The 17,594-nt window shown below is 44.4% G+C and overlaps 1 protein-coding gene across 1 annotated transcript in view; it reads right to left on the bottom strand.

The window, feature by feature from the left end:
• LOC140203585 (serine/threonine-protein phosphatase 2A 65 kDa regulatory subunit A beta isoform-like) overlaps nt 1-17,361 on the bottom strand; it is a 100,206-nt gene extending 82,845 nt beyond the window's left edge. The window contains exon 1 of the mRNA XM_072269632.1: nt 17,289-17,361. Coding sequence (XP_072125733.1) covers nt 17,289-17,361 — 73 coding nt within the window. The remainder of the gene's footprint in view (nt 1-17,288) is intronic.
• Nucleotides 17,362-17,594: the final 233 nt, after the last annotated feature.

Here is a 17,594-nt window from a genome sequence, read left to right as displayed (position 1 = left end):
GTAGTGAGGCCTCACCTGGAGTCTTGTGTGCATTTTTGGGCCCCTTATCTCAGAAAGGATGGACTGACATTGGATGTTTGAATAGGCAGCTCAGGCAACGCATCACCAAATAATTAGATAGGGCGTCAAAGGTTAAAGGGAAAATGGGTTTGAGAGGGAAATGGATCAGCCATGATGAAACGGCGGAGCAGACTCGATAGGCTGAAAGGCCTAACTCTACTCCAATGTCTTCAGTTCTTCCGGTCTTTCATATGGAGGCTGTCCTCCAGTCCGCTGAAGGAGTCTGTTAATGAGCTAGGCCTGGAGGTTCTGCATTGGTCAGAATGGACCATGGATGTTGTGTCCTAGCTGTCTACATGATGTGCAAGCCAAGGAAGTACAACACGGAGAGCAAGTTGTTGCCCACACAGCAGGCTAGCTCTCTCCACGCAGCAGATGAATGCAAAGGAATGGCAGAGGTCGATAGTTTGGCATCAGCCCAAAGCAACTTGTTTTAAGGCGTCAGTAACCCACCTAGGTGCCTTCTCCTGTCAGTAGAAACGGTTCCGCCAATCTTAGTAGCTCAGCCAGACGTGAAGGCCAGGAGCTGGACTTGGTTGTCAGAAGCCTGCCCTGCCGTGCGATGTAATCATGTCTGCTCTATGCTGACCACAATTCTTTTTTTCCTGTACTGGTTTACGTATTAATAAACAGCCAGTAGGTGGAGATTGTGTCTCTCTCAGTCCATCAGGGTCAAGCATATTTTGCTTCCAACCCACAACACACACACCAAGTGCTGGAGGAACTCAGCAGGTCAGGCAGCAACTCTGCTGAGGAATAAAGAGTCGATGTTTCAAACCGAGACCCCTTCATCAGGACTGGAAAGGAACTGGGAAGAAGCCAGAATAAGACTGGGAGGTGTTGGGAGCATGGAGGGAAGGACTTCAAGCTGGCAGGTGATAGGTGAGACCAGGTAAGGGGGAAGATGGATAAAGTTAGAAGCTGGAAGTGTTTAGGTCAGGGGTTCCCAATATCCTAAAACCACAAGATATGGGAGCAGAATTAGGCCATTAGTCTGCTCTGCATTTCATCATGGCTGATCCATTTTCCCTCTCAGCCCCAATCTCCTGCCTTCTCCCTTTATCCCTTCATGACCTGACCAACCTCTGCCTTAAATATACAAAAATACTCGGCCTTCACAGCTGACTGTGGCAATAAATGCCACAGATTCACCACTCTCTGGCTAAAGAACTTTCTTCTCATCTTCCTATTCATCTCTAAAAGGACACCTCACTATTATGAGGCTGTCCTCTGGTCTTAGACTCCCTACCATAAGAAACATCCTCTCCACATTCACTCTGAGACCCCTTGCTTAATTGTACTGGTCCATGGCAAGTAAAAGGTTGGGAACCCCTGGTAGAGGTGGAAGAGTTAAAGGGCTGAAGGAGGAGGAATCTGATGGGAGAGGAGAGTGGGCCATGGGAGAAGGGGGATTAGGAAGGGAAGAGGGTGAAGATGGGAAGGTCTTCATTGAGTTCACAACATCCAATCTGCTCTGGTACCACAGTATTTATGTGGGCTGTCCTGCTGAGACTCTGGACAATGTTGGCCCCTCCAGGACATTGACAGTTGGGTAATTCAGTGACGAAAGGGCTGACGAACACAGAGGTGTGTATTGGCGATGTAATACGGCTGTCTGAAGCCAGCTTGATAGTGAACCTTGGAAAAAATGAGTTCGGCCACACGAAGGTCACTTACCTGGGAATTGTGGTGACACAGGGGCAGCTGGCGGCGATGCAAGCTACGGTGCAGGCTATCGCTGACATCCCAACCCCGACAGACAAGAGGACCCTCAGAAGGCTCTTGGAGATGGTGGGGTACTGTAGGAAGTTTTGCAGTAACTCTGCGGTTACCACCCCTCCCCCTCCGACTAAGCCCTTGCGAGAGAAAACTAAGTCGGAATGGGACGACCCTTGTTATTGTGGTCCGGGACGAAACCCAATGAGAGGTACATTGATCGCAATTCATCAGTGTTTTTGGCCACTATGAAGTTTGCTAAGTTGGAGCCTGGTAAGAGGGATTATTAATAACACATATAAAAGGAACAGAAAATGTGATGGCTGACTGTCTGTCAGGTGTTGACAACTTCAAACTCGCTGTATTAGCCAAATAGCTGATAAAGATGTATATCTGTGTGTACCAAATAATGTATTCATGTTTGTAATTTTTACCCCCGGTAAAAATCCTTAAAGGGGGGAAGTGTGACAAGAATACACATAGATTAAGATGTAGCTGTCCTGTGTTGGCACCAGTGGGATCAGCAGTTGGTCTGCCACCTGTCTTCAGGAGAGAGAGAGATAAGGAAAACAATGGAGCAGCATTGGGAGATGTGTAATGAAGGGACGGGAGAGAGAGTAACAGAAGGAGAGAGCTGTCAAGATCGGCTCCCCCTTTGAACCCTGAACTGTTTGAAGTGATGGACAGGCGATACCCCAGCAGGGGGATAAAAAGGGACAGGTTCACTAAGGCAGCACACACACGACACCCGAGGTAACGAGACCCTGGAAGCGGTGCGCCTCTCACAAGTCGGTGGGAAGTTTTGGAAGGCCGGTTGCGGGACCAGGCCATAGACGCACAGGGTGGAAAGGCATGATCGGCGGGAACCTGGTGTGTGTCCACCCTTGCCTGGGTGCCGGGTTCACCGCAGAGAAACGATCGTATCTCGAAACGGAGGGGGTCACGGTCAGTGACCTCAGATGACATCACAAAGGGCTCGCCCGAAAGCTGACTGCGAAGGTCTGTGTGTGGAAGCCCTTTTGAATATTCATTCATTTTGCTCTCTCTCTCCTTCCCTCCACTGTCTGCGAACTGAACTGAACTAAACTGAACTGAACTTTGCGTCACTTTGAAACTGGGCATTTACCCCTAGACAACGATAGAGCTTGATTGATCCTGTTATCTTAATTCTGTGTACATGCATGTTTATCATTGCTGAACTGTTGCATTCATTATCCTTTTGATTAGAGTACTGTGTTGCTTGTTTCTTTAATAAAACTTTCTTAGTTCTAGTAATCCAGACTCCAACTGAGTGATCCATTTCTGCTGGTTTGGCAACCCAGTTACGGGGTACGTAACAAAGACCAGTGGTCCCCAATCACCGGGCTGTGGACCGGTACCGGGCCGCAAAGCATGTGCTACCGGGCCGCGAGGAAACGATATGATTTGGCGATATGAGTCAGCTTCACCTTTCCTCATCCCCCCTCACCCACTGCTGAGCTTGAACACACGCGAGGTCATTACCCGCGCGTCATCCATGTCAGCACAGGAAGAAGATCAACTCCTCGAGCTTGCAAATGAAGGCGGACTTAAAAGTATGTTTGACATAACATCTCTGCCGGCATTCTGGATCAAAGTCAAGGCTAAATATCCTGAGGTAGCCACAAAAGCACTGAAAACGGTGCTTCCATTTCCAACATATCTCTGCAATGAATGCAACAAAAACTAAATTGCAGAATAGACTGGACATAGGGAACCCACTTCGAGTATCGCTGTCTCCCATCACCCCTCGATATGACCGTGTTGTTGAAGGGAACAAGTTTTCAGCCCAGGGCTCCCACTGATTCAGCGATATTTGTGTGTTGCAATTAATTTATATGCGGGGAAATATGTGCTGTGTGTTTAATATCCAAATGTTACTTAAAATGTTATGATGCTATTGACTTATAAGTGACTTATATAACCATATAACAATTACAGCAAGGAAACAGACCATCTCTGCCCTTCTAATCTGTGCTGAACGCTACTCTCACCTAGTCCCACCGACCTGCACTCAGCCTATAACCCTCCATTCCTTTCCTGTCCATATACCTATCCAATTTAAGGTTAAATGATCATATCGAACCTGCCTCTACCACTTCCACTGGAAGTTCGTTCAATACTTACTTCAATCTCCCCTGTCCTCCCCTATAATTGACTTATTCATGCAAGGAAAATATGCGCTGTGTGCTTAATATTAAATTTGTTAGATAAACACTTTTAGAAATGAAATTCAGTGTATTAGCCACTTATCACCTATATTCCGGTCGTGATTAACACCCCGCCCCCGTACAGAATCGCCAAAAACGATTTGTAGAAAAAAAATCGGCACGTACACACATGCGCAAGTCACGCATGCGCACTGGTGCCCACGCAAGTCTTCATGGTCATTGTAGCCTATCTCGAGGTAAACACAACGTATCCGTTGGTAACCCTACACCCCACCCCTCCACCAGGTCGGCCAGTCCGCAAGAATATTGTCAATAAGAAACCGGTCCGCGTTGCAAACTAGGTTGGGGACCCCTGCTGTACAGTTGTGTTGTTAGCAGAACCGCAGATATTACATTTATTTTTCTGATCTTCGACATGAAAATATATTAAGAATGCATGGATTACTGATTCCTTCAGTATCCCTTCTGGCCACTGCCTGCCACTTGAAAACATACTTATTCTTACTCAAATCCTACAATTCCTAGCCGTTTGTCTACTTGCACATGCAGAGGAGTTGTTAGGCTGGAAGATAGACAAGTATGGAGAGGGAGGAGTTCAAATCAAGATTTTGTTTTTATAAGTTTTTAAAGAGTAAAGTCCTGTCAGAATATGTTAACCTGGGTCTCATTAATTCTGATCCATGTTTATGCCAATAAAATTAGAATTTGAACTTGGACATTGCACCTTCGGCTCTCTAAAATCTCACATGGTCGAATAAAGCAGTTGAAAGCAGCTATAAGTGTACGAAATGCAAACGAGACCAATCACTATTGTCAATTGTTTTAGCCTGCAAAGTCGATCACGTTCGAAAGGACTATCGGTTCCCTTTTCATGAAATGAAACATGGTCATAATGCTTTTGATGTGAGGTCGATTCATCTGAGAAGCCAGATTAACCCTCAACACATTTCCCAATACCAAAAGTAATGGGTTCACAGTGAGGGATAAACTTGGACAACGATCTGAGATCTCTTAAGTTTGGAAGAAGGCAAATGTAAAAAGAAAATACAAACGCTTCGAAAATGTCAGCAGTCTTTCAGATAGAAATCACCTATGTAATTAGATTAGTTAGTGGGAAGTCAGAAGATTCGGCAGTTTCTGAGAAATAGCAGATGGCAGCTGAAAAGCCATAGGGAGAGAAAAGTTGAAATGTGAAGGAATCTACTCAATGACACAAAGAGGATGTCAACAGTATTTTGTTTTTGTCAGATATACAAAGATTACAAGGAAAGCGAGAGTAGATATCAAATTCCCGAAAATGACACTGGAACGGTAGTAATGAGGGACGAGAAAATGGCGGAAGAACTGAATAAGTACTTTGCAGTATCTTCACTGTAGAGGACACTAGCAGCACACCGTATGGTCGGAAGTGTCAGAGGGAATACGTGAACGTAGTTGCTATTATTAGGAAGAAGGTGCCCAGGAAGTTGTAAGGTCTGAAGGCAAGTAAGTTACCCGGACCAGATGGACTACACCCCAAGGTTCAGAGGAGGTACCTGAATAGTTTGTGGAGTAATAATAATCTTTCAAGAATCACTACATTCTGGTATAGTTGCAGAGAAATGCAGAATTGCAAATGTCACTGCACTCTTCAAGAAGTGAGCGAGGGGGAAGAGAGGAAATTATAGGCTAGTTACCTTGACCTCAGTGGTTGGGAAAACTTTGGAGTCGCTTGTTCAGGAAGAGGTTTCAGGGTACCAGAGGCATGGTAAAATAGACATGGGTTTCTTTATGGGAAATCTTGCCAGGCAAATCTTATGGAATTATTTGGCGAAATACCAAGTAGGACAGGCAAAGCAGAAACGGTGGATGTTGTGGATTTGATTTTCAGAAGGCCTTTGACAAGGTGCCGCACATGAGGCTGCTAAGCAATTAAGAACCCATGGTACTACAGAGAAGATTCTAGCATGGGTAGAACACTGGCAGATTGACAAGAGGCAAAGAGTGTGAATAAGCAAAACCTCTTCCGATTGGTTGCCGATGACTGGTGGTGTTGCACAGTGGTCAATGTTAGAACCACTTATTTTTACGTTCTACTTCAATGATTTGAAGTGATGGTTTTGTGGCCAATTTTGCAGATGACACAAAGATAAGTGGACGGGCAAGTAGTGTTGAGGAAGCAAAGGGGCTGCAGGAAGACTTAGACAAATTAGGAGAATAGGCAAAGAAGTGGCAGATGGAATACAGTGTCGGGAAGAACATGATCATGAACTGTGGTAAAAGGAATAAAAGCGTAGACTAAAAGGGGAGAAAATTCAAAAATCCGAGGTGAAAAGGGACTTGGAAGACCTCGTGCAGGACTCCCTAATGGTCTTGCTGGTTGAGTCTGTGATTAGGAATGTAAATACAATTTTAGCATTCATTCTGAGAGGACAAAAAGAGAAAAAAGAAACATATCACGCTGGGAATTTATAAGGGACTGGTGACACCACACTTGGAGTCCCGTGAGCAGTCTTGGGGCCATTATCAAAGAAAGAATGTACTGCCGTTTGACTGGTTTCCAAGAAGGTTCAGAAAAATGCAAAAATGATTCCGGAAATGACAGGCTCGCCATATTAGTGCCGTTTGACGTCTCTGGTCATGTAGTCACTGGAATTTCAAGGATTAGACGGGGGTGGTGTGGTTAGTGTAATTTCATTGAAAGCTATCGAATGTTGAAAGGCACAGATGGACTGGGATTGGAAAGGATGTTGCCTCTATCTGGGATAGTCTAGCACCGACGTGCACAGGTTCAGAATAGAGGGACGTGCATTTACAACGGAGATGAAGGGGTTTTCCTTTAGCCTCAGAGTTGTGAATATGTTGAATTCATTAGCACAACACAGGCGACTGTGGAGGCCAGGTCATTCGGTGTAGATAAGGCGGAAGTTGCTAGGTTCCTGTTCAGTCAAATGCTGAAAAGTTACAGGAGAGGGCAAGAGAATGGAATTGAGAAGAAAAGCGATAAGCAATGATCAAATGGCAGAGCAGTGGCCCAATTCAGCTCCTATGTCTTTTGCTTTTATGGTCTTAAGGTAACGAAAGAACAAAAAAAAAACAATTTCTACAGCTAAAAAATGCTGAGGAAGGATATCCCTAATAAAAAGAGATTACCTTTGGTATATTTAACAGGTCCGTTAATACCTGACGAGAGAGAAAGAGAGCTATCGCTTCATTCCGATGGTGTTTCATTAGAGCTGAGGGGGGAAGGCTGGCCAGAAACAGGGGGAATTATTGAAATCATGCATGGTTCTATCATAGAACATAGAACATTACATCCTTATATAAAGACCCTTCAGCCCACAATGTTGTGCTGAACTATTTAAACTGACAATCAAATGACTAACCGCTCTGTTCTGCCTACAGAATGTGAATATCCTTCTATTTCCCTCACATTCATGTGCCTGTTGAAATGTTGCTTAAAAATCCCTAAGGTGTCGGACTGTACCATCAACCCAGAAAGCTCATTCCAGGCACCACCCAGTCTCCGTGTAAAATATTGCCCCTCACATCTCCTCTGAGATTACACTTCTATCCGAATGCAGGCCCTAGGAAAGAGATAGTCTGTCTACTCTATCTATGCATCCAATGATCTTATAACCTCCATTGCGCGTGCCTTCTGATCTAGATAGCATCTTGGTAAACTTCTTTTGCACCCTTTCCAAAGCCTCGACATCTTTTCCGTAATGGGGCAACCAGAAATGTATGGAATATCCAGATGTGGCCCGAAAGTCGCAGCATAACCTCTTGACTTTTGAACTCAATGCCTCGACTAATAAAAGCAAGTGTTCCGTAAGCCTCCTGAACCACACTGTCAAGCTGTGTAGCTACTTTCCGGTATCTACGGACTTCGACCCCAAGATCCCTCTGCTCATCAAGATTGCTAAGATTGCCCTTGACAGTATTATCTCTTTCCATTTGGACTACCAAGGTACAGGATTTGTCCCGGTTAACCTCCATCTGCCATTTCTCCACCCATACGTACAATTGATCTATTACTCTCTGTATTTTTTTGCCAGTCAACTACACTATCCACAACAGCACCAATAAAGATAGAGAGGGAGATAAAAGGAGAGGTGTGTTGTCAAATCAGCGACAATGTCACAGTTGCTCTCAGTGAGGAAACATTAGAGGATTTATCCACTCAGACTACTAGACTAGACATTAATGTTAACGAAGGTGCAAACACTCAGGTGGCTTTGTACTACCCGCTTCCTATTAGCGAACTAGAGTTTGAGCATATAGATACTGAGATATGCACAGGTAAATATGGGGAAGATCGAAAAGCAACACGTTTGTTGCAGTGGGTGACTTCAGCATCTCCAATATTAACTGCAACATCCTCAGTGCAAGGCCTTCACGCTTGGTGGAATTCATTACGTACATCCACGAGGGTTGCATATATCAACATATCGACAGTCCATGAACCGGGTAGAGGGGAGGGGTGAGGTAGGATCTGCTGTAGGGAAATGAACCTAGCCAGGTGACTGTTAATTCAGTGGGAAAACATATAAGGATCTGGGAATCCTTAGTTTAAGCAATGCATTAAAATGCTGGAGTAACAGAGCGGGTGAGGCAGCATTAAAAGTGGGAAATGTACAGTCAAGGCTTAGGGCTGCGATGAAACTCGACTGTTAGTTTCCAGATGAAAACAGGCCTGGAACCAATCCCTAAGGAACTCCATTATGCATCGACCTCCAGTCTGAAACGTAAACTCACACCATTGTCCTCTGCTTCCTACCATCAATCTAATTTTGTATCCAACCAGCTGAATCTTCCTGGAAGCCTTTCGATCTACTTTTCCATAACAACTTTTACGGGCTTCACTATTTCAAAGGTATCACTAAATCACTGAAGCTCACTTCTCTATAGGTCTGCTCTCCTCAAAAGCTGAAATCTCTGTTCAAAAAACAAAGTGGATTTCACAGATGACAAATCATATTTTACTAATCTGCACAATTATCTTTGCTCTATCTAGCTTGAAGGTTCAGTCATAGTCATACTTTATTGATCCCGAGGGAAATTGGTTTTCGTTACACTTGCACCATAAATGATTAAATAGTAGTAAAATAATAAATAATTAAATAGTAATATGTAAATTATGCCAGGAAATAAGTACAGGACTAGCCTATTGGCTCAGGGTGTCTGACCCTCCAAGGGAGGAGTCGTAAAGTTTGATGGCCACAGGCAGGAATGACTTCCTATGACGCTCAGTGTTGCATCTCGGTGGAATGAGTCTCTGGCTGAATGTACTCCTGTGCCCAGCCAGTCCATTATGTAGTGGATGGGAGATATTGTCCAAGATGGCATGCAAGTTGGACAGCATCCTCTTTTCAGACACCACCGTCAGAGAGTCCAGTTTCTTCCCCACAACATCACTGGCCTTATGAATGAGTTTGTTGATTTTGTTGGGTTTGTTGAGTTTGTTAACCTGTACATGCGATAGGTTTGTTGTTGTGCCCGAAGTGATTAGCTGTATCTCCGGAGATTAGTTGTCTGTTAATAAAGGACGATCAAAATGCTCTTATCTTTGTTCCGGCTTCCAGAGAATGGAGTGTTGGGGCAGAATTTCTCTTTGTTCCAACGAGGATATATAAAGATATTTTTCGAATGGAGAGGTTATATAATAATATGATTTTGTAAAAAAAAAGTACGTGATGTACTTCTGCCGATTTGTAAGGAGTTGTGAAACGCAGACATTGATGCATATTGCAGTAAATTAATACAGCCATTTCTTCTACCATAAAAAAATCAACCATATGCTTTATGGCATTTACTGCCTTTTGTTCGCCTTGTAGCTCTTTCTCGCCTTGAACTATCATTCACGGCTTCTGTAGTACGAAATAGATCATCAGTTAGTCAAATGAAATATTTGTGCGACAAATATTAGGGATGGCTGCTGTCATTACATTATTAGAGAAATATATCCAACTTGGCCATTTCACAACAATTTCATTCTAATATTTTTATCCCTGTATTTGCAGAAGTGGTTTTGTGATCGAAGATAAAAGTTTCTGGTTCACATTTAACACAAGACAAGTTATATTTAAAACAATGTTGCACATTCGTGGTTGAATTAGCTTCATCCATTATTTCATACATTTACCTATTATATTTACTAGATATTGTACCGTGGTTTGCAGCTGTTCCCTGAACTTTCTCTGAGTGACTGCAGAGATAAATGTGTCTGTGCAGCAACTTAATAGTTGGAGCATATTGACAGTTTCAATAAATATAGACTTGGGATCACTGTAACCGCTAACTTGATGGTCATTGGAAATTCTCTCATATAGGAACTGTAACAAATGTGTCATCCACAATAGTATGGAACTGCCTGAAACGGCGAAGAGTAACACAATAGACTTCCTCCTGCTCTCCATCCCTGCGTCAGTCTGATTGTTCCCACTGTTTTGGACTTGGAGTCTCTTCCAGGCTCTACTAGCTTCTAAAATGTGTCTGACAGTGAGAAGATTGAGCAAAAGGATCAAAAGGAATGGGAAACAAGGAGTGAAGAGGTGGTCGAACCAATCATAAACGCCCCACAATAGAGAAGTATAACGGACAGCTTTCAGTTTGCAATACCATGGTACATTGTTAATTATATAGCTGGGTTCATGAATGAAGTAGCATGGAATATTGATAAAACAACTAAGTAAACAAACAGTTGCTATGACCACAGATGCCGTTTTGTCGGTGCAATACTTCGCCTTCAGTTTCTGGCAACAAATGACGACAAAACGGTCAGAGGTGAAAGCGACGGTTAACCAAACAGAACTGACCCTGGCTGCATAGGTTATTGCAATAATGGCACTACACACTGGGGTGATGGAGAGGAAACTTCCTGGGAAATAAATGCCACAAATGCGGTTGATAATCACAGCGGTAATAATGAGGAGCAAATCCGTTACTGCCATGGAGACCAAATAGCGAGTGATGCATTTAGAGAGGCTACACTTCCCGCGGGACAGGATCAGAATCGCCACCAAATTAGCTTTAGGGAAAAGAAAGGGAGACACGGATGTTTATACCATAGACTGTCAACAGCAGCAGTACATAGACAAGAAAAATATACATTTTAGAACTCTGACACGTAAAACGCTCATGGTAATATGAAAATGGAAAAGTTTAAGTTAAATAAGTTAGGTTAGAGAACGTATATGCATGAACCGGCGTTCTCATAGGAAAAGTCATAAATACGAGTCGCTTCAACACTCGAGCCCACTCAGTCGAAATCATTGCTTATTATCCACATTTTTGTCATTTTCCTGCTCGCCTCTATATTCGTAATACGCAGTAAAAACACCGGTGTGTGTTTCGGATGATTCAATGACTGAGCCTGCATGCTGCGCTGAATTAATTCAGCATATTTATTTCCATACTGGTTATAAATGACCTCATGATATTTGGAGATTATGTTCCTGGTTTCGAAACACCTCGCCCTTCCCGGCCCCGACTAATAGCATTTTACACTGCCAAAGTACACTTGCTTTTTTTTCCAGAGCTACTCATTTATTAGGTAGGGAAACCAAGACGATGAATAAAACTCCAGTTAAGGTCTGAGGGAGGCCTCGCATAATTTGAACAAATCAGAGTTCGTCCGGTACTAGAACTTTCTTGTAATGTCTGCTTATACAAGGATCGCCCTTCCCGATGACATGACTTGTGTTCCAGGACAACGAGGTTCCAATTAACTGAAAAAAGACCAATCTTTGGGAAACTAAAACAACATGTTTTGGAATTAGATCACTTCAAATTTATCTATATTATATTCTATCTTCTATTTACTTTTAGAATTATTCAGAGATGTAATTTACTGACACATTTACTTGAATTTACCTTGCAAGCTTTCCGAGAATTGATGTTGAGCAGTGAGGAATTCAATTGGGAATTACACAAATCTGAGATCTTACTATATATAGTTTTCCACAGAAATCTTACATCAGTTTAAAAAAATCCGGTTTTATTATATCCTACTGATGTATAGCCTCGTCGCTAGCACAGTTTAATAATAGGTCTTTAGTTTTCGTTGCTGTGTGAAAGTCCGAGACACCGAGTAACGCAGGCTTACCCGTTTTCCAGTAGCAAAATATGAAAATCCAGAAATTTTAGTCCTGGGAAAAAGCCCCTGATCATCCACACGATCAATGACACTCATCATCTTATACACCTCTATCAGTCCACCTCTCATCCTCCATCGCTCCCAGGAGAAAAGGCCAAGTTCACTCAACCTATTCTCATAAGGTACGCCTTCCAATCCAGGCAACATCCTTGGAAACCTCCTCTACATACCCTCTATAGTACCGACATCTTTCCTGCGGTGAGGTAACCAGAACTGAGCACAATACTCTAAGTGAGGTCTGATGAAGGTCTTACATACCTGTAGCATTATCTCACGTCTCTAACTCATTCCCACGGTTGATGAATGCCAACATACCACAGGCCTTCTTAACAATACTGTCAAAGTGAGCAGCAGCTTTGAGTGTCCTATGTGACCGCAAGATCTCTCAGATAGAAACATAGAAAATAGGTGCAGGAGTAGGCCATTCGGCCCTTCGAGCCTGCACCGCCATTTATTATGATCATGGCTGATCATCCAACTCAGAACCCTGCACCAGCCTTCCCTCCATACCTCCTGATCCCCGTAGCCACAAGGGCCATATCTAACTCCCTCTTAAATATAGCCGTTGAACTGGCCTCAACTGTTTCCTGTGGCAGAGAATTCCACAGATTCACCACTCTCTGTGTGAAGAAGTTTTTCCTAATCTCAGTCCTAAAAGGCTTCCCCTTTATCCTCAAACTGTGACCCCTCGTTCTGGACTTCCCCAACATCGGGAACAATCTTCCTGCATCTAGCCTGTCCAATCCCTTTAGGATTTTATAGGTTTCAATTAGATCCCCCCTCAATCTTCTAAATTCCAACGAGTACAAGCCTAGTTCATCCGGTCTTTCTTCATATGAAAGTCCTGCCATCCCAGGAGTCAATCTGGTGAACCTTCTTTGTACTCCCTCTATGGCAAGGATGTCTTTCCTCAGATTAGGGGACCAAAACTGCACACAATACTCCAGGTGTGGTCTCACCAAGGCCTTGTACAACTGCAGTAGTACCTCCCTGCTCCTGTACTCAAACCCTCTCACTATAAGTGCCAGCATACCATCTGCCTTTTTCACTGCCTGCTGTACCTGCATGCCCACTTTCAATGACTGGTGTATAATGACACCCAGGTCTCATTGCACCTCCCCTTTTCCTAATCAGCCACCATTCAGATAATAATCTGTTTTCCTATTTTTGCCACCAAAGTGGATAACTTCACATTTATCCACATTAAATTGCATCTGTCATGAATTTGCCCACTCACCCAACCTATCCAAGTCACCCTGCATCCTCTTAGCATCCTCCTCACAGCTAACACTGCCGCTCAGCTTCGTGTCATCCGCAAACTTGGAGATGCTGCATTTAATTCCCTCATCCAAGTCATTAATATATATTGTAAACAACTGGGGTCCCAGCACTGAGCCTTGCAGTACCCCACTAGTCACTGCCTGCCATTCTGAAAAGGTCCCGTTTATTCCCACTCTTTGCTTCCTGTCTGCTAACTAATTCTCTATCCACATCAATACCTTACCCCCAATATCGTGTGCTTTAAGTTTGCACGCTAATCTCCTGTGTGGGACCTTGTCAAAAGCCTTTTGAAAATACAAATATACCACATCCACTGGTTCTCCCCTATCCACTCTACTAGTTACGTCCTCAAAAAATTCTATGAGATTCGTCAGACATGATTTTCCTTTCACAAATCCATGCTGACTTTGTCCGATGATTTCACCGCTTTCCAAATGTGCTGTTATCACATCTTTGATAACTGACTCCAGCAGTTTCCCCACCACCGATGTTAGGCTAACCAGTCTATAATTCCCCGGTTTCTCTCTCCCTCCTTTTTTAAAAAGTGGGGTTACATTAGCCACCCTTCAATCCTCAGGAACTAGTCCAGAATCTAATGAGTTTTGAAAAATTATCACTAATGCATCCACTATTTCTTGGCCTACTTCCTTAAGCACTCTGGGATGCAGACCATCTGGCGCTGGGGATTTATCTGCCTTTAATCCTTTCAATTTACCTAACACCACTTCCCTACTAACAGGTATTTCACTCAGTTCCTCCATCTTACTGGTCCCTCTGTCCCCTACTATTTCTGGAAGATTATTTAATAATCAACATTGCCAAGAGTCTTACCATTACTATTATATTCTGTCTTCAATTTTGGCCTACCAAAATGAACCACTTCACACATCTGGTTTGAAGTCCATCTGCCACTTCACAGCCCAGTTCTGCATCCTATCGATGTCCCGTTGTAACCATTGCCAATCCTCCTGACTATCGACAACACCCCCAACCTTCGTGTCATCAGCAAACCTACCAACCCACCTTTCTACTTCTTCATCGAAGTCATATATAAAAACCACAAAGAGGACACAAAAATCACAAATCTCAGGGCTTCATGACTGTCCGCTTTTCAATACGCCAAGGACACAGCCTGGAAGAATAGCGTGCCTTCAGGGTGCCGGAATTTCATAGCTCTGGAGGCAGGCAGATGTGAGGTCGGTGTCACCGCCTAATGTGCTGTGGAAGATCGAAAGCAGAGAGCTGGCTGCTGTCTATGTGACCAGAGACCAGACTTCCTTGGACACAGAACTCGGGGAAAAAACGACGCAAAACACCTTTAACACCATAAATCTGTGAGTCATTTTGTTATGTTTCCCCTCTCTCAGTGAAACTGGGACACCTGCTATTCCCTTATTAGGGAGAGACAGAGAGCCTGTGACTTCGCGAATTACAGGGCGAAGGAGAAGTCTTCGGGGGTACTGAAATTCTGTGTCTTTATTACTGCTTTGCTGCACGTTTGACTGCTCCGTGAAGGGAGCAGATGCTTTTTTTATGCTGGCGATTGCGTTGCTTTGCTGCTGCTTATGCGTGGGTGGGGGAAGTTCGGGGACTTTGAAGTTCTAACATTTAAATATCATTCACTCTTTGGGACAATGCTCTGTTTTCGTGCATGCTTGTGAAGAAAAAAATTTTCATGATGTACGTATATTGTATACATGTCATGGTCCGGTCCGTGAAGGTCGCATTCCAGTTCACAGTCCGGTCCATGGTTCCTTATTCCAGGTTTTCCAGTTTTCCCTTGTCCTGTTGTGTGCCTCAATCCAAGCACATGATTCCCATTTTTGGTTGGCTACATAAACAGCTCCTGGGTTCAGCTTCAGTTGCTTGACTGTTCCTTCCCCATCCTTCTGTAGCCTCGCCTGCTACCTTCGCCTGTAACACCGTCATGTTCAACCGCCAGGGCAAGACTGGGGCCTTGCTGTGACTAGATAAAGAACTATCTTTCTTTGTTTGGAACTGTCTCTTTGTGTCCAAGCCTTCGCTAGGTAGGTCTGGCTGTTTGCTGCTACCTTGTGTTGGGAACCATCTCTTCGTGCTCTCGCCTCCGCTGGGTAGATCCAGCCGTTTCCCACTACCTTGAGCTCTGCGTTCCTGTTCTCCCTCGACCAAGGCTGAGTTCTTGTTCTCCCTCGAACAAGGATCTGCATTCCTGTTCTCCCTCAAAAATAGCACCGAATGGCTGGCACACCATTCCTAAGTTGGAAAAAATAGCTCCTAATTTTAGCCAAATCCAAAACACTTCTTTATGAAGCTTGGATGTGGGCTATGTGCGGGATATATTACATGGGAGGGTATCTTTGTACAATTTCATTGCCAGGGAACTACACGAAAGATGCAGTGTTATCACTTTTAGTAGCAATAATTTAAAGGCAGGTTGTTAAATAAACAGCGAAAGATTATGTAATGAAAATGCAAACAGCCTTTGGTATCCTTGCGCACTGGGTTAAGAATGATATCGGCCAAATGTGGACAAATTTGCAAAGGTAAATAGGTATCTTGGTTGGTATGGTCCGGTTTGGCCAAAAGGCCCGTATCTCTGCTGTATAGCACTATGACTCTAGTCAGTGACAACGGATATACAGAACTAGAAGGCGAATAAGGATGAAAATGCTAAGTCCAAATGACGAGAAAATTTGAGTCCAGAAGTAGGGATAGAGGTTTTCATAAGTACACCATGATTACAGTGTTTACTGCAGGTCTCCCTGTCTGAGAAAAGTGTTCAAAATCGGGATTATAGCAAAGGTTCGCCAGGTTTATTCCTGGGCTGACAAGACTGATGTCCGTCAAGGGATTGATTCGATTCGATTCGATTCATATTCGCAAAAGAACGAGAGAGGGGTCTCGTGGAAATCTCGTTATATATAATCACGAAAGCGGGGCTTTTCACCCACCTCGTCAGAAAGTGATGACAATCTGTCCAGATAGCCTGCATTTCTTCTGCACAAGACTCACATTCCTGCATGTCTTTCCTGTAACCTGCCCATGAGCTTTCCAAATGTTCTACTTCGTTTCTTCATCCACCATAGTCTCTGCATTCTCGTTCGAGACAGCCATTACCGTCTATCAGGAAAACCCTGGTCATCGACTTTCAATTAAAATCCTCCTCCTCCCATCTGTGGCAACGAATACCGCAGATTCGCCGCCTCCAGGTTAAAGGAATTTCTCGTCTTTCCTGTTTTAAATGGATATTCCTCTGTTCTTTTCGAAGCACAGTAGCATAGCGGTTAGCGTAACTCTCTTACAGCAACAGCCACCGGGATTCTACCTTCTCCAGGAGGCCGTGTTTCCTTCAGATTATCTGGGATGCCCCGCCCGCCCCCCGCTTAACCAGGGGTACACAAAAACGATAGGAGGTTGGATCTGCACCCGGGTTCGGGGGACAGAAGGGAATGTTGTCTGACTCACGAGGGTCCCCCTTTCTACTGGTCAACCCTCCCTTTTGGCCGAAGGGAACAGGTAGCACGGAAGTGGCGGGACTGGCCGCAATAGAGACATTTCCCCGCTCTCAATTTCCGGAGTCGCTCTGTGAGAGAAAGGCGGTTCCGTCCCAGCTGCATGGGTTCCTCTCCTGGGTGGTGGAAACGGCTGGACTGGGAGCTATTCCAGGAGAGGGAGGGGAAGAGAGGCTAGGGCTGGTGGGAGACGGTAAAGAGTGTCGTGGAGTTGCTAAAGGGAGTGGACGACCAGTTCTCTCCCTATGGCGTTCTCGAAGACAATTGTCCAACCTGGTGGCTAGGGAGATCAAAGAATCCAGGCTGTTGGTGTCATCCCTTGCCGCCAACTCGTCTTTCACCATGTCGCTGAGGCCTTTCCAAAATACCCCTTGGAGTGCCTCATCATTCCACCCCGAGTCAGCCACTAACATCCGGAAATCCACGGAATAGGCGGCAACACTGTGTGAGCGCTGACGGAGAGTGAGTAGTCGCTTAGCGGCATCTTTACCACGGACAGGGTGGTGAAAGCTCCTTCTCATTTCTGTGATAAAGGTGGGGAATGAAGAGCAGTTAGCCGGTTGATTATCCCAGATAGCTGTAGCCCACACTAAGGCACTTCCCCGCTACAACCCATATAACCCATCTTTGACTTGTCTGTGGAGTACTTGGATGACTGCTGTTCGAACACCAAGGAGCATTGCAGAAGGAAGGCCCGGCACTTCCCCAAATCCGCAG

Source organism: Mobula birostris, chromosome 10 (genome assembly GCF_030028105.1).
Source record: "Mobula birostris isolate sMobBir1 chromosome 10, sMobBir1.hap1, whole genome shotgun sequence".
NCBI classification, from domain to species: Eukaryota; Metazoa; Chordata; class Chondrichthyes; order Myliobatiformes; family Myliobatidae; genus Mobula; species Mobula birostris.
Note: the sequence above shows the minus strand (reverse complement) of the source record. Positions and strands in the feature narration are given on the sequence as shown.